This window comes from Colletotrichum fioriniae (assembly GCF_027942845.1).
Source record: "Colletotrichum fioriniae strain IMI 355084 chromosome Unknown scaffold_9, whole genome shotgun sequence".
Classification (NCBI taxonomy): Eukaryota; Fungi; Ascomycota; class Sordariomycetes; order Glomerellales; family Glomerellaceae; genus Colletotrichum; species Colletotrichum fioriniae.
Genome location: NW_027076845.1, coordinates 1,432,198 through 1,455,005, shown reverse-complemented (window position 1 = coordinate 1,455,005; position 22,808 = coordinate 1,432,198). Strand labels below are relative to the sequence as shown.

General features: G+C 53.9%; 6 protein-coding genes across 6 annotated transcripts; 3 read left to right on the top strand and 3 right to left on the bottom strand.

The window, feature by feature from the left end:
- Positions 1-97: 97 nt before the first annotated feature.
- N0V96_007847 (uncharacterized protein) lies at positions 98-514 on the top strand (the record flags this gene model as incomplete). Its single annotated transcript, XM_053196475.2, has 1 exon — positions 98-514. The coding sequence occupies one exon, from the start codon at positions 98-100 to the stop codon at positions 512-514; it is 417 nt and encodes a 138-aa protein (XP_053046126.1).
- Positions 515-2,393: 1,879 nt separating this feature from the next.
- Positions 2,394-4,988, bottom strand: FUN31_2 (serine/threonine protein kinase; the record flags this gene model as incomplete). The annotated part of the gene is made up of 2 exons (XM_065758147.1): positions 2,394-2,668; positions 2,717-4,988. The coding sequence occupies 2 exons, from the start codon at positions 4,986-4,988 to the stop codon at positions 2,394-2,396; spliced, it is 2,547 nt and encodes an 848-aa protein (XP_065613289.1).
- Positions 4,989-6,218: 1,230 nt separating this feature from the next.
- Positions 6,219-6,534, bottom strand: FUN31_1 (serine/threonine protein kinase; the record flags this gene model as incomplete). Its single annotated transcript, XM_065758146.1, has 2 exons — positions 6,219-6,427; positions 6,528-6,534. 2 exons carry the CDS (start codon positions 6,532-6,534, stop codon positions 6,219-6,221), a joined length of 216 nt encoding a protein of 71 aa, XP_065613288.1.
- A 7,545-nt stretch (positions 6,535-14,079) lies between these two features.
- On the top strand, positions 14,080-16,140 carry N0V96_007844 (uncharacterized protein; the record flags this gene model as incomplete). Its single annotated transcript, XM_053196473.1, has 1 exon — positions 14,080-16,140. The coding sequence occupies one exon, from the start codon at positions 14,080-14,082 to the stop codon at positions 16,138-16,140; it is 2,061 nt and encodes a 686-aa protein (XP_053046124.1).
- A 632-nt stretch (positions 16,141-16,772) lies between these two features.
- N0V96_007843 (uncharacterized protein) lies at positions 16,773-18,320 on the bottom strand (the record flags this gene model as incomplete). Its single annotated transcript, XM_053196472.2, has 3 exons — positions 16,773-17,014; positions 17,094-18,191; positions 18,248-18,320. The coding sequence occupies 3 exons, from the start codon at positions 18,318-18,320 to the stop codon at positions 16,773-16,775; spliced, it is 1,413 nt and encodes a 470-aa protein (XP_053046123.1).
- Positions 18,321-20,737: 2,417 nt separating this feature from the next.
- N0V96_007842 (uncharacterized protein) lies at positions 20,738-22,556 on the top strand (the record flags this gene model as incomplete). The annotated part of the gene is made up of 3 exons (XM_053196471.2): positions 20,738-20,969; positions 21,038-21,486; positions 21,546-22,556. The coding sequence occupies 3 exons, from the start codon at positions 20,738-20,740 to the stop codon at positions 22,554-22,556; spliced, it is 1,692 nt and encodes a 563-aa protein (XP_053046122.2).
- Positions 22,557-22,808: the final 252 nt, after the last annotated feature.

Genomic DNA, 22,808 nt, shown 5'->3' with positions numbered 1-22,808 from the left:
ACCTCTCTCCAGCTCACGACTCTCTTTAAAAAAGGCCAACTCTCTCACATTCATTCCATCTCAAAGAGAGACACACAGCAACTACATTCCTTTCGCAATGAAGCGGCAACACGTCGCCTTGCCGGGCCTAAAATCCCTGGCCGCCGCCATCCTCGTCGCTCGTGTCGCCGAGGGCGCCAAAACCTACTGCGCCGACCAAAACAACGTTGTCGTGGCGGACGCCAACTGTGACGGCACCAAGCCCGCAGATACCTTCTTTATGTTCTTCAGCGAAGAGGACTCCATCCCCGTCGGCAGTGCCGTCGACCCTCTCAAGACGGATCTGTATGACAGCACGGACCCGATCGAGCGACAGAATGCCAGGTTCCCTTTCGAAGTCGACGAGGCCAAGTTTGAGACTAGAGACATGGAGCCTGGCGGGTTCGGCAGGCGCGCTTGCGGAGGTAGCGGCGGTGGTAGAGTTGGAGGCGGATATATTGGAAGACCCATTGGTGGTGGCTACTATGGTGGTTAAAGGTCTTATTTTCGAGGATGAAGAGCGGAAGTATTTGAACGTCTTGGGACGCATATAATACCACAAGATACATTCAATGTCATAAAAAGATTAGGAGAAATCCTGCCTCTTCGGCGAGCTTCTCGCTTGGTCCTTAACGGCTCTCTGTGCAACTTCATTCAGCCTCTTGGCTAAACCCAAAGTCAAGCTTGATAAACAGTGAAAACTTCGTGTTCCATATCAGAGTTTAAGGCCGGAAGTAGTAGCTCGAATCTCGGAAGCGAAAAATCTCACCGACATGTATTTTGCTTCACGGTTTACCGTGGCTCTCACACGACGCAAGCACGACCAGGTTCTCAGAACACGAGACCCAAAGCTTCATCTGGCCAGCCCATCATCAAAAGCACTATCTTGACATCCCCTAGATTCCTTGAAAACGAATCTTAAAAAAAAGGAAAACGGAGTCGAAACCAAGCTTTCCCAACCCCTGCAGGTCTCGCTTTCGCATCGCGTCGATCTCTTTCTCGTGCCGATCTCCAAGGCACAGGACGGCATACAAGCCTCTCGCTAGATAATTACAACCATACTCCAAACACACGAGCCTTCAGGGCGAGTTATTCTATGACTGATTGAATGGACTCGAATGAGGTAGATTATCGATTGTTGAAGGATGTAGATAAGGAACAATCACCTCTTCCCCACCCCCTTCCCAACGTCCCACGGATGGATTTGTATATAAACTCGTAGCTCAGGCTCATTCATACAGAACTCCACCAAACGAACAAATCGCAACGATAATGCGTAAGGCTCCTGCTGTTCATCTCAACAGTTTCTTGTTACTTTGTTCGTCATCATTTCAGATTGGCTCTATTGACTGAAACCAAATCCCCTCCACGGTCTACCCCAACTCCGACCTCCGGTCCTCCTTTCTCTTCATCGGGCAGGCTATATTCGAAGGTGAATACACCATAGAAGGTATCGATGCCGAATAAACACCGTAGAATATAGAAACCTATTTCGTTCACGGAGGCTTACTATGGCCCAACTCCCGTTGGCATGAAAGGATGGGCAACGATGAGATGGCTGCACCATCAGGGCACACCCAAAGCCAAGCATCACATTTCCGCTTGAACTGCTGGAACACATCTCAAGAATCGAAAGGATATATAGAACGCGTGAGGTTGTTTGTCTGGGCATACAAGAAGAGATTCAGATACAGTACGAGATTAGCCTTCACAAAATTGCGTTCCGGATACCATACACAGGGTACATCTGCCTGGTTCTGGCAAAGTACACACATACCGGCATCATGGGATACAGGTTGCCAACCCCTACAATCAAAGGGGATCAAGACAGGGAGCATAATCAAAATCATAATCATAAGCCCGACTGATAGATACACATCCACTCTACCACTACCAACACGTCGGCATCCTCAAAGTATCATGAACAAAAAAGCATACTTTGTATTTCCTTTTCATAACGCCGTTCTCTCCGTTTCCCCAGTCCAGGCTGGCCCCTAAGCCAAAGGTAATGTCTTTCTATAAGCTCTTGTTCTTTGCGCTGAAATTTGCCCCAGACCAAACCGGAGCCCCATGCAGACCCATGACTGAGGGTGGGGTCGGTGTCGTCGTTTTGACTTTCCCAGTCAGAGTCATCACATGGACCCGGATCGAAAATCAACAACCAAAAACAAAAAAAGCTAAAAAGAAAATTCGTCTTGTTGCGTCAAATGGCTCTCTCTAAGCACATCCGGCTCCGCCTCAGAACGAAAAGCCGTGCTGTTCAAGATTGCTCTTTAGGGTATCTTGACCAAATTTTGCTCCGTGGCCGTCCGTACGGCCGGCCCCTTTCCACCCATCCTTCATATCTCCCCCCATCATCAATTCGTTTGCGTCCTTCACTCCTCGTCAACCTCCTGGCACCAAGGGTGCGCGAGAACCTGGTTAATGTCATATCTCGCAGCCACATCCCGGTTGAGCATGCACCGCACCAGGTCAATGCTCTCGTCGCTCATCGTCCACGGGACTCGAAGGTCTCGGTCCATGATCTCGTCAATGCTGTAGAACGGGTTCTCCTTATAGATGATCGTGTAGAGCAAAATTCCGAGCGCCCAAACATCTTGCTCCTTGCCACCGTATGGCTTGCCAGCGAGTACCTCGGGAGCAGCGTAATCTAGCTAGTTAGTCTCAATCTCGATACAAGGGAAGCTACAAGGCTTACCAATAGTGCCCACAAAGACGTCAAAGGGGCCGTTCTTGATATACGCTGCACTTCCAAAGTCGATCAACTTGATGTTACCCTCGCCGTCCAAGACTACATTCTCGTCCTTGATGTCTCTATGGACCACCAATGCTTTGGTATGCAGATGGCCAATGGCCTTGGCAACCTGAACGAAGATACTGCGGCACTCAGCCTCCTCCATATTGCTGCGGAGCTCAATATAATCGAATAGATCCATGCCCGGCAATCCATGGGGCACCATCTCGATGTAGTAATTGACCTCATCCTCGAAGAAGGATTCCATTTCGACAATATTAGGATGTTGCAGATCGGGCCGGCGTAGATAGTCAAGAACGTGAATCTCCAGAGGCACTGTGCCGAGCTTGCGATCTCTCGTCCATGTGTCTACAAGGATACGTCGCTTGGTCACGTACTTGAGAACCACCTTCTTCTGCGTCTTCTTGTCCTTGGCCAATTTGACCTGACCGTAAGCACCCTGGCCCATGTCTTCGAGGATCTGGAAATCATCGATGGACTTTTTCTGCTGCGCTGGCTCAATAACCTTTGGCACAGATGGTTTTTCTTGCTTTTTTTCCGTGGGACGCTGTGAGCCGGTCAACTTTGCGGCGGCCGTCATCGCGACTTCCTTGAGTTGTTTAGTGATGGCAGATGCCGTCGACGACGAAGACTCTCGAGGCTTTGGCTCGTCGGAATCCGAACTAATCTCCAGTGGCGTGTGCGCCGGTGTCTGTCCAGGAGATGGCTGATGCAAGGGAGTTGTCGTTCCAGAGGCGGACGCCGACGTCACACCGAGCGTTGACCGGGCGGCGTGCATGTGCCTGGAGTAAGTTATCCAGAGGGCGAAGACCATTTCTGAGTGGGTAACAGAGAAAGAGTCGTCCTGATTGTCCCCGTCCTTGTCTTCGTCCTCGTCCTCGATGACAGTCTCTTGGATTACGGTGGATTGTTTTGCGCTTCTGACCACCCGCATCTGCACGTCAACCTTGAGCTCTGACCCATCCCTGTGCTTTCCGGGTACCCCGTCTGGCCGCAAGAAACTCGCAGCCGCATCGGGGCGATTTTCCCGAAGACCCAGAATCGCCGACGCCCGGCGGAAGCTGTGCTCTGGCACCACAATCCCATCCTGCAGTTGAACGCCATCCTCTTCCGTCAGAATATGGAGAATCTTTTCAAAGTCGGGCACCAAAGAGTCAATGGCCATGCCGTCAGGCTTTTCGTAGCCAAACAGAGCGCCGCAGAAGACTGAGTTGGAGCTTTGAATCTTCAGAGCCTCTGGGTCCACGACGATGATCCCTGCAATGTGCGGGAAGCTCGAGACGCGTAGCTCTGTCTTGCCCCGTACCTGCTCGACGCTGCAGGGAATGTTGACTTTGCTTGGGTTTGGGCATGTGAAAAACTTACGCCTCGCAATCTGCGCAAAGTCTACTTCGCCAGTGCGAGGGTCGATGCCTTGCCGAGGAATGCGTGGGATCAGCTTGCCGATATCCACGCCAGGTCTCAGTGACTCAAAGCCCCAAATTGGTGCTGTGGCTCCTGAAATTTTCTGGACAATGCCGTCGTCGTCGAGCTCAATCTGAGCTACGTCTTCGTGGATTTCCTCAAGGACCCAAATGAGACCAACCCGCTTCTCCTTTACCCACAAACTTGCGGAGCCCGTCGCACCGTTTCGTTTCTGGATTGGAACCACGTCACCGCACAAAAGGACGCCTCTCGACCGACTGCTTTGGTGCCGTGAGCTTCCCCTGAGTTTGGGCGGACTGGGATCTCCACTATGAACGGTTTGTGCCTTGCGAGTGACCACTTTCGGAGGCTGTGATCTGGAGTTTGGCTTGCTCAAGAGCTGTGCCGTAATCCCACCTCGTCCGCCCAGAAGTGAGGTTGACGTTGTCGAAGCAGCAGAAGCCGTTGGTGCAGGCGTCGTTGTTTTCGGAATATCTTCCGCCTCTTTGATAGTGTCTTCAGGGTCCATTTGCAGCAATTTCTTCTCCAGCCAATCTCTCCGCTCCTCTTGCACGACCTCCAAAATACCCATCCGCCGCACTTCTGCCTTTGTGACTCCGAAAACCAAGCAAGCAAGGTCGTTGGCCGCAATAATCGTCCATGGCGGTTTTGACTCTGTTGTGAAAATGGCCTGCGCTGCTGGAACCCACCGTGTCGAGTGTCCATGTACAGCCGGGCCAAGTGCACTTGGCATGTTCGCGGTTGTTGGGGAAGCTAGCATCTCTTGAGCTGCTAGGTAGGGTTGTGCCATGGTGTCGATAAGCTGCTGATGGACCGAGACCGGTAGTGTATCTGTGAGCGTTCGCTTCAGGCTAAGTCTTCGGGATGGCGGCGGAGATGTCTTTGCAGTTGTTCCACTCTCGTTCGTCGGCGTCCTGCTCGAGTTTTCCGATTCACTGTCGCCCGTGGCGACTTTCTGATTTTCATCTTGCTGCTTTATTGACGGTCGGTCGTTCGGGGGAAATGTTGCAAATTGGGTCGTAGTGGGAGACTGACTGGGAGACTGAAAGGGTTCAGGGCTTGATGTTCGAGGGATGAAGTTCGCTTCAAAGAGATTCTCTCCCGAAACTTGCGGGGGCCCCGTCAAAGGACCGAGGATGGACTGATCCATGGATGGAAGGTTGCCAGCTCCGACAAGTTGTGCCCTAGCCAACAAATCCAGCATATTCTGAGTCTCGACGTCCCCGGAGGCTCTTGCCTGAGCGCTCGCAAGCGCAACGTTGGAGGGTGAAACAGACCATCCCATCCGGTCCTTCATGAATTCTATGGATCGCTTGAGGACATTTTGCCGGTTGTGTATATACTCCTCGGATTGGTGGGCGAAAGAGAAGGAATGTAATGATTCGGACGGGAAGCGGGAGAGGTCTTCGGAGAAGTTAGGCGACGATGGATGGGAGCTAAACGGCATGCCGGGGGGGTTCGCGAGTAGTGTTGTCATAGATGTTGACCTCGATAGACCGATGGAGGAGCTTCTGGAAGGGGCTGCGGAGGGAGCTCGCGAAGACGGTTGTTGTCGGATTCGTCGCAATCCGGATAGACCGAGGCCATGGTCGTGATCTGTTACAATGGATGATCTATGACTGGAAAAAGATCTGTCAGCACGATGATGCCTCAAATGACTATGGATTGCCATGTGATGCCCCAGTTGCCACCTGGTGACATCTCAAGTGGTGCAGCCGCACCCGCGAGTGACATCCTTCGAGCTTGTCGCTAAGCAAAGCCACACTAAAATTATTGCTGCCTCCTTTGCCGGAATACCATATCTCGGGTGCTTTTGCCCTCGACTCCTACTTGGAATTGGCCATTGGTATGAGCCATGCCGTAACGTGATGCGCCCACGCGGACCAGGCGCATCCCAAACATCAAAGGCCCCTCTGTTTCGTTGCCTAGACGCTTGCTTTGGCATTCTTCAACGCCCGACTCTTCAATGAGCTCGCAATCGGCTCAATAGCTTTCCCGTTCAAGGGATATCACGGTGTAATCATGGGCAAAGAACCAACCTTGGTGGCACATGGTCGCTGCCCTCTGCGACAGATCCGGCATCGAAGGAGAACCGCATTCGGCCGCGGCCAGTATTGTTGTCGTCGGGTATAACGGCGAGGTTTCCGGTGCTTCGGTTCTTGGGGAGCTGCAGCTGTGTTGTCGGGGTTCTGCTCCTTCCGCGAGGTTCTTCGTGATGTGAATCGGTGCCTGCGAGCCATGAAAGGGTCTGGGTTAGAGAGGGAGGACATCTCGTGGGTAGGAGGCGAGAGAGACGGGAGGCGGGCTCTGTGTTGGGTGGCCGAAGGACGTACCATTGTTGTGAGGTCCCCCATGCGTCTGTAGCATAGTTGAAGAAAGATAGGCAGTTGACTCGGACAAATGTCAGGGTTAAGTAAATGCGGGCAGGAGGCGGATTCGACGATGCAGGCTCGGATTCGGCGGGGTCGAGGAGCGAGGTTCGTTCTGGGAGGTATTGGGGTGCGGTCTCGTCTGCTCTGGGACGTGGTGGTGGGAGAGAGAGCGAATGGCAGTACCGGCGGTAGGTAGGTGTGTTGCTGGCCGATAGTTTGGTAGTTAAGGTATGGTGCTGCTGTACGACAGTGGCTGTTCCGGCTGAGGTGGGAGGTAAATGAGGTACAGATGGAACTGCTGCCCAGAAGATACCTCGGGCAGGTAAGGTGAGGCAGGGAGTCAATCAGTGGTGAGGTAAGTTAGGTAGATCGATCAGGTTCGGCGGGCAAGGTTTGCCACAAGGATGAGAGTGTGGGAGATTTCGACGGGTGGGTGTGCGGTAAGGAACGTTTTGTTTTTCTGCTTTGGTTGCTGGTGGTGCTGGCGTTGGCGCTGGTGCTGCAATGCTGGTGGTCCGACCAGAATAAGGTAGAGCAAGGCGAACGAAGGAGGGAGGCCTTTCAGGAAGGATTGATGGAATGATCCAGCAACAAGCGGTCGGGGAGAGATAGAGAGAGATTGTAGGTGAAGGTGAAGGTGAAGCTGAAGAAGCTGGTCTGTGTAGCAAGCAGCAAAGCAGTTGTGGTACCAGTCAGGTGAGGTGCGGTAAGGTATCCGGAGAGCACGCAAAATGCAAGCAAGGTACACAGCAGCAAATCCGGCAATAGTAAGGTAGACAGACGGAGCAGAGGCAGGAGCAGGAAGCAGAGACGCGGACCTGCTCTGGCGGTGGTCCAGTCCGGTCCAATTCAACTCACCGAACGGCCAGGAAAGGGAACGTGAGTCGTCTCGCCGTCCCGTGCTAGTGCTACCTCAGTGCCAGCGCGCCAATGCCAGAATGCCAATGCCCAGTGCCAGTGCCGGTGTCAATGCCGCAACCGGATGTCCCTGCTTGGTGGTGCTGGTCTCTTGACTCTGGATTCTGGAGTGCTGCAGTACGGATAGAGTGCAGAGTGCAGAGTGCTAGGTGCTGCTGGGCTGCCTTGGGTCCAATCCGTTTTACCCTTTCTCTATGCGTCTCTTGGTTCTTCCCTTAATCACTCGAAATCCCACTCTGGTTCTGTGCCGTTGACAAGCGCAACTAGACAGAGAGTCAGGCAGAGGAGGACGAGCAGGAGGGGTGTGGAGAAGCGAGTGGTCGTCCGTCTCCAAGGCAAGGCGAGTGACTGGCTTTTACACCCACGTGCGGCTGGCCTCGTGAAAGAATTGTCTGCCGTAATCATCCAAGATGACCTAAGACAATAAGCTGGAAAAGTGACAGAAAGCCCCGGGGGTTTTCTGTAGCGTCCACGGTCCTGGGCGATTCAGTCAAAAGTCCACACTGCTGCGGTTGATGCTTGTCCGAAAGGTGAGGGGCTGTCCTTCAAATGCTTGGAAAATTCCCACTCGTCAAGCGAATCCAATGATGCCGGAGGGCCTTGTAGCCTGTAGGTAACAGTGGTTGGTGGTGGCACGTCACGGACGAGGGAGCGGCGTGGGCGGCGGAGCGGGCAGGCGATGAAGAGACGAGGGAAGGACGACGGACAGAGGCAGCACAAGCTCACTCGTTGTCAACTTAAGATGATTCGCTTTAGAATGAATATGTTTGATGAACAAGGAGAAGGGAAACGGGCAGGTTTAGGGAAAGGGGACGAGGGGTGGAAAACCATAGAGAGGGATAGGAAGAGAGGGCGGGGGAGGGAAAAAAACACAAGTCCACTTTCTGCCTCCAGTCATCGAAAATTTTGAGATGCATCTGCGTACGGAGTACACAACTTTGGCTACCAAATCTGTGTATTTCTCTCTGCCTTACCTTATCTTACACTGCACCGCACAACTTTTGTGTCTAGTAGCCTCGTGAAAACCCTCCTCTCCTCTCCAGAACCCCCCTTCAAATTCCGAACCTCGCGCAGTCATTTGCAGCTTTGGTGGGCGCACAATATGAGTTGCACGCTTGACTTACAGCGTCGAAAAGCAAACGCATCACTGATTGGGGGGCTTAACATGCCGCAGTGGCCCTGGGAAACATGGCTGCAAAGTGGGGGGACACGCCTGAAGCCCGTGCCGTTCACATTCATCGAGCTGTACGGATAGCTCACTCCTCACTTCATGCTGAAGCTCACTCTCATCACACATTCACTCACTCACTTTGCCCACCACCCTCACCTGAAGCAGACCTGGCCGGAACATGCACGTTAAGCAGCAAAGCTCTTCAGCTGGACTGGCGGCAGACCCACCACATCGATATTGAGCGGCCCCAATCTCCCGGGGAGAACACCAGCGAAGAAAGAAAGGGACAGCATATCCCGCCATACGTCACATTGCCGCAGCCAAGGCCGGCGACATAATGCCTGACTGAAGCCGCTGTTGAGCCATCATCGTCTAGATTGGCCCGCCGCCCAACGCATCCCAAACATGCTTGATACTCATTGGGCAATGGCTCTTATCCTTAGACTCTCCACGTTCGAATTGCCCTACTCGCCATCCGAAACAAACGTTATCGACGCTCTTCGCCTGCCGAACCGCCAGAATTGAGACGAGAAAACGGACGGGCAGGAAAACGATAAGCCAGCTAATAGCTGCCGACGATAAAAACAAACATTCCGTCGTCCGCCCACCAACCACCAGAACAACGGGGCAAATCCCTGTAGATATCTTTTCCAAGGCGAAGCATGAGTGACAGCGCAACCTGCCAACTGCCCAGACCCAAGTGGTCATCTGCCATGCTTTACATGTCAAGCATAGAGCAGCGTGTCTCCGATAGCGGTATCTGGGAGCCTCTTCATCAACACCATCGATTCGAATTGCAAAAGCCGGAAACGAGCGAGCCATGGCCATTGCAAACAACCTCATTAGAGCGACTGGACCATTGATGACACTCCCTCCCATTATCAGGTTTTGCTTACCCGTCTCTGAGCAAAATCAGGAAGGAAGACAGTGGCGAGCTGGCCGTGTGGATCAAGATGATGCCGGAGTCAACGAATAAGCGGCGCCTCGCCAGTGTCCTTCACCAAGTTATCTTGGGTTCTATGCTTGAGCCGTACTTCCGTCTTTATAGAAAGTCGGCTCAATGTACGAACAGAGACGAGGTCATGATCTTGACAGGTTGGATGATGTCAGTTACGAATGCAGCATCGCTGAAATCATGACGGCAACTCATTGTTCCTCTCATTACTTTACCTAGGTAGGTTATCATCTCACTCAATCATGATTGGCACGATAGCTAGGTGAGCATCAAGGGCAGCTTGTCGACGAGAATTTCAGCGACATGGTCGCTTTCTAGGCTTGCCGGCAACCCCGCATTTGGCGTTTTCTTCAGCTGGAATCGCAGAAATTCAATCCCGTCAAGCTTGCTGTGACAGCACAGCGACTTTCTTTTGTCTCCTTCTCGGTTTCGCATCTACCACCAACAAGTCTACACAACGTTGACGTTGCCGCAGGCGGGAGAGTCGGAAATCAGTGAACAAGCTGGCATTATCTGCCAAGATATTAGCAGGGTTCGAGGTCGTTTCCCGTTGCAACCAAGTTACCGGAACATATTAGCGATGAGCTGCCCTACCTAGGCTCTGGTACCTCTGGCGGTCGGTCCAGAACACATGCGTGCCTGTTATCTTATCGGCACTCGGAAGGTACATAGGCAGCATGTGGTTTATATTGACCACGGCAGCTAACAGTAAAACTTTCCTTTCGTCCCGAGGTAAGGTAAACTGATAAACTAAGCGCACGACCGATTTACGGCTCGGGTTCTGCATGAAAGCTGTGACACTCGCCGTCCGGGCATGGGCGAGCAGATGCGATTTATCTCTGTCGCATCCAAGATAACGAAGCATTATCCCTTTAGTTCGACGAGTTCACGATTTGCGTAGCCGAGAAAACGTCCATCTGCCTCACAGTATAGCTCTTGTACAAATCGGGTTTGAGACAGCCGGTCACCAGACTACATAATGGAGACCACTTGGCAAGGAATCGATGAGCGTCAGAGTCGTATCTTGGGGAGTCTACCGAGACAAGAGAGTGGCATGAAGAAAGCGTTGTACTAGAGCATGCTTTGCGATCTTCTTTGATAGCCAGAATCTGTGGCGAGGTGTCGCGTGGCTCACCGCTTGCTACGTTCTTATCTCGTACCCGGGTCGCATGATATGCCATGACGGTACGCAGCATCCCGATTTTTGGGTTGAGCTACATCAGGCGACCAAGCAAACGTGTATCTAGTGGTGCTAGAGCCGCTGCATTGATAAAACGGGGCCAGGACGTGGAAAACTCGTGAACGTGTTCAGGATTGTAGTGTCAGATTGCCATAACGGATCTGGATGCAGATCTGCCAAAGAGTTGCGACCCTGCCAAGACTGCAAAATCGACCGGCTGGAAGGAAGAACATGTGCCTTTCAAACAAAGCACGGCGATGTCAGCTTCGGCCAAGCTTCAGACGAACAGTGCTGGCCCCACTGACGGGTCAGAATCCGGATTGATCACGGCGGAAGATTTGCAGCGCTTGCATCTTAAGCAGCCACCTACCAGCCTCACGGCTTACCTGGAGTTCTCGAAAGAGCTGTGGCGAGGATCTCCATAAAGAAAGGATTCTGAAGGCGGATCCGATTATCACCGTGTGTCGTAAACGTGGAGCGGGAGTGCTAGCCCCGCCAAACCCTTCGAATTCGGGTTCCAGAGAGTGTCCCCCGTCCAAGGTTGTTCGAAAGCAGCCATGGCAAAGAGCGAAGGAGAGAGAAAAAGACGGGGTTCGGTCGCCAAAATGGCATTCTCCTCCGACAAGTAAAAAGTCGGGTCGAATGCCGTCTGTGGGGTGGCTGGGAGACCAAAGACATGCTCCATGTCAGCGTTAGCACGAGGAAAGGTATCTCAGAGCAGCAACCGACCCAGGGGCTTGCCTCGTACTCAACGACATGTTCCTTGACCGACTTCGATCAGAAACAAAACGCCTTGCCAAATCTGAGCTTGGCATATCAGTACCTTAGTTGACCTTGTATCTTGACGAGTCAGTTCGTTACCGCCAGTTTCGAGTGTAGTTGTTTCCCCGAGTCGGACAATCGGCAACTTGTTCCCAACAACGACGACTTCAGATGGAGAAGAGACAAAAGTATCCGCAACGCAAGTGGTCCCAGGACAGACAGTGAGAATGCTCTGACAGGCTCGAGAGACGGCGCCGCGGCCGTGCAGACAGTGAGCGGAAAGACGCCTTGAACGCCCCGGCAAGGGCGATGGCGGTTGGAGAAGTGAGAGGCAAGTTCCTCCAATGAGCGACGATAGAAACGGCGGTGCCGTGCTGCAACTTGCTCGCTAGGTAGTCGGTTTGGATACACCACACCAAGTGCGTTCAAGAGTTCAAGGGTCCAGCCAACACGCTAGCGAGCTAGGGACTGTTGGGTACCGCTCAGGATTCGTCGTGCAGATCTGGTGTTCAGGTCCCTGCTTATTGCAGACCTCAAGAGGCGGAGGAGGACCCTGCGATATGTTGCTGAATGCAGCAGGACATAGTATGTCTTTTTCGGAGCGTGGTTGAGGTTTGGTCGACGAGCCGTATTGTACCTGACGTACCATGACCTGACGACGTTGATAAGGCAGATAGATTGCTTCTAGGAATTTGTCTCGTCGAATTGCACGTCAGTTGACTGCAAGAATGGCGGGATAACGATTGGTGATGGTGCCACGAAAAGAAGGAAGGTGACTTGGGCAAGTGCTCATGTCATGCTCTCGCTCCCGTCTCTTGGGGTCTTGGGGGGGCACAAGTGCGGTGTCAGTCAGCAGCAGTCTGAATGGCTGTGTGAAGTGGGTCCAGGATCTTCTGTGATCCATTCTTATTCACCAGCAGCTGCAACGATTGGAGAGGGAAGCATCAATGGAAGGAAGGAGAGGGCTTTCCTGCCTGCACTCCGGGCGGACCCCTCCTCTTTCCCCCCTCGTCCTTCCCCCACCTGCCCGCTCTTTGCGCCGGACCACGGGCCCCGCACGATGCGCCATGTGGATACTTTACGGCAGAGGTATCTTTCTTGAGTTTCGGCCGCGACTGTCGACTTCTCTGAGTTCCCATGTCTTGCCTCTTTTTTCTTTTTGCCTCCTCTGGTCTGGCCCTCGCTGTGCCTCTTTGCTCGTACTGGCGGTGACTTCTACTTCCAGACTCTTCCCGCCGCCATGCCTTTCCCAAGCTGTACAGAGCTATTGGATCCGGCTAGAAAGGCAGGTGAGAATATCCCAGCCAGCTCTGTCCGTTTCGGCGGGACTTTGTTCCCCAAGCCTTGGCTATAAGCAGCCGACATCCCGAATAGCCAGCTGTATGTACATAGCAAGGCAAGGTAGAGAAACACGAGAATATCGCCAGTGGCCATCTTTAGACCCATGGCCCTGGAGGCATTTATTGGCATTGTCGACCGTCAGACTGACCCATTGGTGTGAGTGACGGGCGTTATGTATGGCGAACCCGGAGACCCATCGGTGCCCATCGATAAGGAGGGTCCTTGTTTCGCCGACACAAAGGGGATGGATGGGGGGATGGGATGGGATGGGATTGGGGGGTGAGGGCCGTTTTGTTCTTCCGTCCAGAGCGCGTTTTAAGCTTCTACTTACTTCCCTTACCCGGCCTTCGGTGCGGTCTATTGTGTCGTTCCAAGTGTGAGTGGTTTTGTTTCCGCTCGACTCGACAACTATTTTTTTTGTTCTTTCCCTTTTAGCCCCCTCCCATCCGCCGACCTCTTCTCTTCTTCCTCAACTGCCACCCTCTCACCATCCTCTCTTTCACTCACTCTTCGCAGCCTTGTTCGTGTCCCAGACACATCCTGCTCGTGTGACCTTCCACACAGGAATCAGAGGCCATGATATCTTGAGTCTTCGGTGTGCCATGTGCTCCGCCCCAACCCGTAAGGTCCCCTTCCTCCAGCCTTCTGAGGCTCCACACCCCGCTACCTGCACCGGCTGACCTCCATTATCGATAGCCGGCTCACACCCGTTCAGATAGCAGATCTCCACCAAAAATCCCTGGACCCTGGCCACCCCTCCATCCTGACCCCCCTCTAAGAGAGCCGAAAGCCTTCAAGACCATAACTCCTCCCCGATTACTCGCGCTTCATGTCTCATCCGTCTTCCTAGAGACTTGGCCAGTCTTTTCAACTGTTTCTCTGTGTGCCTGCGATTCTCTCTTGCGACGCCGAATATGAAATAAGACCATCCGCCGACCGTTCCGAGCCTTTTCTCACCTCACCGGGTCTAAGACGTGGTCCACCGAGCTCAGCTTCACTGCCCCGCGCTACCTATCCTCACCAACAAAGACAATACGAGGAGAAACCGCGCAACTTTGAGCAAACGGACTCAGTTGCAGCCCGACTGTGGCAAAAATTTACAGCATTATTCAACGTCTTCTTCTCCTTGTCTAGAGGCATTTTGTCCTTCAACCAGCTATCCCACTCGGCCAAGTCTTCACTATGGCTGACACCGAAATCCCCGCCGGCCCGGCTCCCATGGAAGTCGTTGATGAGCAAGGCCTGGGCCTTTCAAACCCTTCCGGCAAAGCCAAAGGTCGACACCGCGTGCTTTGTGGTGTGCAAAGAATGTCGTCCTCGCCTTCGTTGGCGAGGAGTGGCCGCTCTAGATCACACAGCAATCCTCAGCGTCCGAGGGGGAACGTTTCCTGCGTGAGCTTGGCAGGACCCTCCACCGCGGGAACCTCATTCACTGGCGACTCTTATTTCCCCGCAGGCGCAACAGCATCAGGCTATGCCAGTGCCTCATCTTCCGTTCCCGGAACACCATCTAGCGAAATCATTCAGTTCGTAGGCATTGATGGCCGACTTGCTATTCGCCGGGTCGATAATGTCTTCCCTACTACGCAGTCCCCGGGTACCCAAACTATTGGGCTTCCATCCGATTTAAGGACGACGAATAAAGCTCAGGTCGCCAACCCCGCTGTCCCCAAGCGTGGCTTCAACTTCTGGGAGAACATGCCACACGAGATGCGCGTGCACATATTCTCCTACCTATCACCCAAACAGCTTGTACGAGCTTCACGAGTCAGTAAGACTTTCCACAAGATCTGCTTCGATGGGCAGCTTTGGACATCTTTTGACGCCACGGAATTTTACCAAATCATCCCTGCCGAATCTCTCGCAAGAATCATCGTGGCTGCCGGGCCCTTCATCAAAGATCTCAACCTCAGGGGCTGCGTTCAGGTCGAACACTACAAGAGGGCCGAGGTAGTTGTCAAGGCCTGCAAGAACTTGGTCAACGCGACGCTCGAGGGATGCCGCAACTTTCAGCGGAACACGTTACACAGCCTGTTGAGAACGAACGATAAGCTCGCTCAGCTCAATTTGACTGGTTTAACAGCGGTTACCAATATGTCGTGCAAAATCATTGCCGAGTCATGCCCGCAGCTGGAGATGTTCAACGTGTCATGGTGCGTACATATGGACGCAAGAGGTATCAAAGCAGTGATCGAAGGGTGCCCGAGGTTGAAGGATTTGAGGGCGGGAGAGGTCAGAGGATTCGACAACCTTGAGGTCGCCGAAACGATATACAAGACAAACAGGCTGGAAAGACTGGTTCTGAACGGCTGTGCCGAACTCAACGACCGCGCGCTCAAGGTCATGATTCACGGCGAAGACCCTGAAATCGACATCCTCACCGACCGACCGATCGTTCCCCCGAGGAAATGGCGTCACCTCGACCTCAGCCGATGCGCCCGTCTTACTTCCCAGGGCGTCAAGGCTCTGGGATACAACGTCCCAGAACTGCAGGGCATGCGCCTGTCCGGCTGCACTGCACTCACGGACGCCGCGCTGGAGCCCATCTTCGCATCGACTCCGCGCCTCACGCACATCGAGCTCGAAGACCTCTCCGACCTCACCAACGCCCTCTTCTCAGAACACCTGGCCAAGGCCCCCTGCGCGCCGTGGCTGGAGCACCTCTCCATCAGCTACTGCGAGAACCTCGGTGACAGCGGCGTCCTCCCCATCGTCAAGAACTGCGTCAGCCTCCGGGCCATCGACCTTGACAACACCCGCATCAGCGACCTCGTCCTCGCCGAGGCGGCTTTCATGGTCAGCAACCGCTCTCAGAGCAACGCCGTGAAGCCGAAACCCAAAGTTGGCCTGCACATGGTCGTCTACGACTGTCAAAACGTCACCTGGACCGGCATCCGCGAGGTCCTTTTCCGCAACGCGCAGTCCAAGCCGTCCATGGCCGAGATTGGCAAGTTCGCCTACGCCACCGAGGCCATTGGCCTCAAGTGCTTCTACAAGTTCCAGATGACCGTCGACGAGCACATGAAGCGCGTGCTCCGAGGGGACCTCGCTGCCGCCAACCGCCTCGAGCACCGGTGGGCTGATTACATGCAGGCGAGCGAGGAGGCCGGGACCACGGGCGCCGGTCACCGCCGGCGCAGACGGAGGGCGAGGGAGGCGCAGATGTTGCATGCCGACGAGGAGGAGGGCGGCAACGGCGGTCGGAGGCGGGGTCGAACCGTCGGGGCGTGCACGATTATGTAGGGAGTCAACTCCTTCAACTCGTGATCGTGTAAGTGAGACTTTGGGGGTCTTACTGAGAAGGGAAGCCTTTTTTTTTTCCAGCCACATTCTTTGGACAATTTCTTCGTCACATGGGGCATATATTTGCTTGGCGTTCTGGAGCCTATCACACACAAGAGACAGCAAACACTCTTCACTTCCATTACTAGATCTGGGATGCAGCATTATCTTCAAGCCCCGTGGAACGGGATTGGAAACCCGGCGTCTCGCATCAGCAAAGGCGCTTTTATGCAGCAAATTCTGTACTTTTTCTTCTTCTTCTTTACAGCTGGCGTATTGGATGGGAATCTGGGTTCGGAGGAGATATTGGCCTATTCTAGGGGGTCTCTGTGTGGAATCGAGGATTTTACCTCTACTTATGTGAAGGGGAGAGAGCACTTTCTCTTATATCCACTTCAAGGTTGGACAAATAGGCTACTTCAATTACACACGTCATCACACACTTCCTCAGTACAAAAGTCATCGGACCCAAAACCTCATTTAGGTATTCGCGCAGCAGTGTGGACATAGATTGAATATTAGAAGCTAACCCTCTGGGTATTATTTTCGAAGTATTCGAGAAGCTGACCCGCCTCGAAACAGGGTCGAACGATTTACATGTCGCCGTGCTGGCGAATGTAACGCCGAATCTTGTCCTGAAAGACATCGTCCTCGTCCCGCCGCTCATCACCCTCCATGACGTACATATCGTCGTCTTCATCCTCGTACGGATTACGAGTGTCAAATTCCTCCTCATCCGAAGCGTTGGCATTGCGGAACAGGTAGGCGTGACGATCGTACTCGTCCTCGGAATCGACCTCGTCTTCGGGATAATCCGCCGTGTAGTGATTCTCAGCTGTGCGCGCGCGTTCATGTCAGTAAAGCCCCCCCGGCCGTCTGGAAGAAACAGAGCTTCGTTCGTTTCATAGACTTACCATTCTCATCTTCATCGTCATCAAGATCCGAATCGTCGTCCTCGTTACCGTAAAACAGCTCCAAGTCCTCTTGCGAATCGAACCGGAGCACACCAATTTGCTCGGGCGGAATCTCCGCCAGTACCGGCTTGGAAGGCGCGAGCTCGTACACCTCAATGACGTAGTCGTCGTCGCTCTCGTCCTCGTCATCGCTCGCCTCCGTCATGGCTTCGTCGCCACCATTGAGCTTCTTGACCATTTCCGGATGGCGCTCGGCAAAACGTTTGGCTGGCGCCTTGGGCTTGAAGCGTGAAGGCGACGCAACGGCGGACGGTGAGCGCGGCGGCTGCTGCGGTGGCTGCTGCTGCTCCAAGGCCTTGAGGTTCAGCCCGATCTCGTGGAGAACCCACTGGTCCATGTCGGCCGCGATCTTGCTCATATCCTGCGTGGGCGCTGCGCCGGGCATGGGCTTGCGCTGCGGCTCAACGCCAGGCGTCTCCGCCCCTGCCGACGCTGCGGAAGCTGCCCGCGAGGGAGGGGGTCGTTTGGCAAGGGGCTTCTTAGGCGCCGGCTTGCTGTCCTCCTTCATCTCGACGTCAACGGGCAAGCCCTCCGTAGCCATTGTTGTCGGTGTGGTGCCGCCGGACGCCGTGGCGGCCCGGCGTGCACTCTTCTTCTTCCCACGCTCCACGAAAACGGCGGTGCCGTAGCGTCCCCGCTTGGAGACACCGCCGGCCTTGAGTATCGTGCTGCCTCCTGGCGAGCTCATGGCCGACCTGGACATATGGAATCGCCTCGGCTCGGTGGCGGAGTTCTGGGGGCGTTGCGCATCGGAGGCGGTCTGCGGTAGGGGCTTCTGCGCATCGAGTTGGGTCCGGAGCGGTGGCGCCGCTGCCGCTGCCTTTCCTGTCGGAAGAGCATAGCTGCTCGAGTGAGGTGGGTGATGCGGGCTCGAGATCTCGTCACCGGGCTTCGACGTCTGGATGACCGGTATGGAGGATTGCGATGGGTGCTGTGCTGCGGCGGCAGCGGCAGCGGATCTCGCGCTGGCTTTGGCGAGGCGCCTCTGATAGACCCAGCTACTGCCGGCTAGATGTCGCTTGGATCCCGGCTCGAGTTCTGTCTCCTATTAGTTTGTCCGTTCCTTGATTGTAAAGAGAGGAGAGCGGTCGTACGAAGATAGGTCACCGGAGCATCTTCGTCGCCCCGCTTCCTCTTGATGTGGATCAGTTGAGGAGGGGCAGACATGGTGGGCGAGAGAGAATAATAGAGACTGTGAAAGTAGAAAAACGCAGGGAACGGGGGTGTTGTTGGGATCGTGAACGAGTTGTTGCGAATGCCGAGAAAGAAATCAAGCGCTCAAAAGTTGCATAGACGGTTCCTGGATTGAACTGGATCCGTTGCGACGTTACAATTCATGCAGTCCTGGTTGACGATGTTTTTTCTGGAAGGCGGATTTTTCTGGAAGCAGCCGCTAAGGCACACGGCAACCACATGTCGAGAACCACCTCATGACAGAGTGCTGCACCTAGAGCTGCGATAAGAGATCCTTATCGCGGAATCACGTCATTGGCCAAGGACCTCACCGCTTTCGGCAGAAAATACGCCGGTGCTGGGGATGGGAGAATTGGAAGCCCCGCCATTTCCGATCACAGTCGAGTTTCCCACCTTTTTTAAGCAGCACAAGCGTCACAGTTCTAGATGCTGGATGGGATACAACTAATTGAGCGCATGGATTTATCCAGGGACGCTTCTCAAGTATTCTGAAGGCTATCTTATTGGTTTTCGTAGACTTTGAGATGGCTGAGACATGGGGAGCTGGTCCCTGCTCTCGCTGAGCTTGGTGACATTCGAAACCTCTTCAACAGTTGCCCTTCCTCACTTGTCTGGGCTTTGAACAGGGGACGCTAGCTTGAGGTTTTGCACACGACCAGCCATCACGCCTGCATGTGTATCTCGGAGCAGTAGTGCTGAGATGAAGAGCCTATGGTGTTGATGTGTGAGGTAGGTTCCGTCTGCAGTGCAGAAGAATTGTGCGACTTTGGTTGATAAACAAACATTTGAGATAGAATTGCAGTTGATTGCCAGAGAAATACCCATTCCATGGAGCTTGTTTGGCATGATGGAGGTGGCTGTTAGCTCAATGTCTGAAGTTGCCGTCCTGGTCTGGGCCAGGCCCTCCAGTTCCAACTTCGTCCACTGGGACCCACGGTCAGCTTTAGCCCGGCGGCTGTGGAGCTGCATGGCTCGTGCGGTACTAGAAAGTCTCCGATACTTTGGAAACGGGGGCTAATGCAGCCAATGGGCATGTCCCAGCGACTCCCCTGGTCTCGGGATGCATCAGGGATGATGACGCACAAAGCATGCCGGTGCTGAGATGGAGCAGCTAGGTGGCCATTGACTGCGGTGCTGATAACCGCTATTTTATGCTGGGGCAATGATTTGCGGGAGCTTCAGGTCTCGCATCGAGCGTTGTGTCGGGAGCTAAATCGCCAACAAAACTTGGATCAAACGGGAGGAAGGGATAGTGTTGGTGAAAGAGAGGAAGCGGCAATCTCGTCTCATGCCTCAGCACAGGTTTCTACTTCTCTGGCCCATTCTCGTCTCAACAAGGACCAACGATTGCCCTGTGTCATCCAAAACAGATGGTGCAATCCAGCTCAATTGCTGATAAGCCAGCCTGGGTCTTATTTCTCATAGTGTCAGAAGCCATGGCAAACAAAGTACCCGACCGCCAGTTGCAAATCACATTGCTTTTAAACTCGGGCAAGTAAGGAAGCTGAAAGTAAGCAAGTGTGTTGCCTCAACTTACTTGGATAGTAATTAGCTTCCTCCCTGACCTCGTCCTTCCCAACCTCTTTCCCAGTCTCCTTCCTCTCCGACCGGCACACCCCAACCTTTGACATGGCACATACGACATACGGAATAATCATGCAATGAACCCCTCCTGTGCCGCAGCTTCCCTGTTCTGAGCTGCTGCACCTCCCACACACCTCACCCAGAACAAGGTATCGGCTTCTTGATCTCTCTGCTATCTGAGCTCCCCTCACCCAGCTCGAAGCATCTGCACGTTACGTTCCTGCTCCGGCCTCCGTACGGCCTTGCTGTGGTAAGCTCTGCCCCCTTCTCCTCGTACTCTTCCAAACCCCGACCAGCTCGTTCCCTCAAAGCCGTTTCACTCGCACAAAATACGCAGCCCCCGAATCTTCCTTGTTGGCGTCGTTGCGTGAAACACTCATCCGGGGACTCCACACTCCAAATTCCTCTCGTAGAATTGTCTCGCATCCGTTTGTGTTCTTCCATCTCTTTTTCTCACCAAAAAGTCAATCCCATCACCCTGACGCCTACTTGCTTCCCACGACTAGCGCCGCATCTTAAGGTATCGCCCAGAGACAGCCGCATTCGTCAGCGTTGTTGCCCATCTCAACCCGCCACCCTCGCTGTGGGTTCCTAGGGAACGGCTTCCTTTTCTGCCATTTCCATCGAGTTTTCCTTCCCAAAAGGTTTCTCTTGCCTGTGCTGACTTAAGCCGTAATAGAAGGGCAGCCAACGAAGAAAACCCACCTTTCCAAACGCTCTTCCTCGTGTGATTGAGTTGGCCGAGTGACGACGAGAGTTGAGCTTCCCAACTTCAACCTACTTCGCTGCGGAGGCCGTCGTCGACAATGGTTTCCGTAACCATCACCTACAAGCAGCCCGGGACGCAGCCTCCTATCTTCGTCGCCGGCTCCTTCTCAAATCCAAAATGGGAGCCCCAGGAGATGGACTTCACCACCGAAGATGGTGGAGAACACACATTCTACAAGAACATTGAAGTTCGACCGAACACGCAGATCGAGTACAAGTTCCGTGTTGGTCTAGGCGACTGGTGGGTTCTTAACGAGACTGCAGCTATAGGTATGTTTGCCCCCAAGCTGCGCAGTACTGCATGTCAGCAAGCTCGTCTAACATGAGATAATCTACAGTCACCGACGGATCTGGCAATCGCAACAATCTCCTGACAGCACCTGCGTCTCAAGAATTGAAGCAGCTCAACGGTGTGAACGGCGACAGCCAACCTGCAAGCAAAGTCGCTTCAACTTCCGAAGACGTGGACGCCTCAGAAGCTGCCAGAGACCATACTGCTGCCCAGCTTGAGCCGAAAACAAAGCTCCAAGATCATCTCAAGGACGAGGAGCGGCAAAGACTCTCCTCAACCCCGATTGGTCAAGTTGCGGACACCGCCGCAGAGGTCGCTGATACCGCCGAGAAACTTGACGCCGAGGTCGACATGTCTAGACTTGCACCGCTCCCCAAGGGCGTGGAGCACCTTAAAGACGAGGAGAGGAAACGTCTGTCTTCGACGCCGATTGAACAAGTTGCGAGCACTGCGGCTGAGGTTGCCGATTCTGCCCAGAAGTTGGACGCTGATGAGGTATGAGCCACATGAACGGCAGACTAGTAAATGAAGAGCCGTGACTGACAGAATTATAGGACCTTGAGGGAGAGGATTCAGACGATTGTCCCGCACCTTTGTTCGCTCACGAAGCTCTTGGACCCTACGAGCCTTTAGCCGATGACGAAGATGAAACTCCGAAAGACTACGATCATCATGGCACTGTAGAGTACGATGTCGACAAGTATGACCTCAATGATCCCACCCTCGAGCGGTGGCCCTCTAACAGGGACGGAATCATCGATGCTGTGCGTAAGGTCGAGACTGGGCGTAACGAAGATCAAACTGCTTTATATGGCGCGCCCATTTCACCTATAAATGGATCACACCGAGCCAGTGCTGATCAATACTTCGATGAAGCTGTCCTTTCGTCAGGCCCCTCTAGTCCAGGTTCCACCAAGAGGCTGGAGCTTCCGCGAAAGTCACACGGCTCCATGGTCTCGGACAGATCGCTCCTTTCTCTGGGATCGATTGCCGAAGAGGATAAGGAGACTCCGAATGCCGATGAGGCCAATCGCGAGAATGAGGGCTTGATCAGAGTTCCGAGCCCCGCCGTACGGCCGACACCACATGTTTTTACATCGCCCGGGAGTGACGATGACGAGGGAGTCGTTATGAAAGGCTCCAAGTCCAGGAAAAGCTCAGAGTCGTCAAGCTCAGATTCACCTGCTGCCAACGGCCAGTCCAACGGCAAACACTCGAGGGATTTGTCGCCCAAGACTCGACCCGCCGAGCCTGATAGCCCTGCCATCCGCGTTGAGCCGCCCCAAGACAGAGCAAGCTCCAGCATCCGCCAGGACGGCGAACTGGCAAGGGCTTCTGCTTCGAGCCCTGGCGGCGAGGCATCAACCTCCGGCCGCGATGATAGTCACAAGGGCCAGCTCAAAAAGCGCGGGCCGGCATCGACCGAGCGTCCTGGAACTCCTTCCTCGATACACAGCGTCACAGACAGCAAAGGAGGCTGGCTCTCGGCCTTCTTCCGCGTATTATTCGTAGACTGGATCGGTGGACTGTTTAGCCGATTATTCGGCAGCAAGAGAAAGGCGTAAGGTCATCTCTCTATTCCGGTTCGCATAGCACAGTGGATCGGTTGCTCATGTTCTTCTCATTACCTTTTCCTTTGTTTGTCATTATTCCTCACAATATCTGACAGGTTGACTTTTGTCCGCAGGATGCTGGCCACGAGCACGGCTGCCATCGTTGTAGGAGTTGCATGGTGGAAATTCGCCATGGGCGGCGACTTGACCTGGCTTGAAGCATTGATTTGATGGGTTACACAAGGGTGGGAATGGTGTATGCGG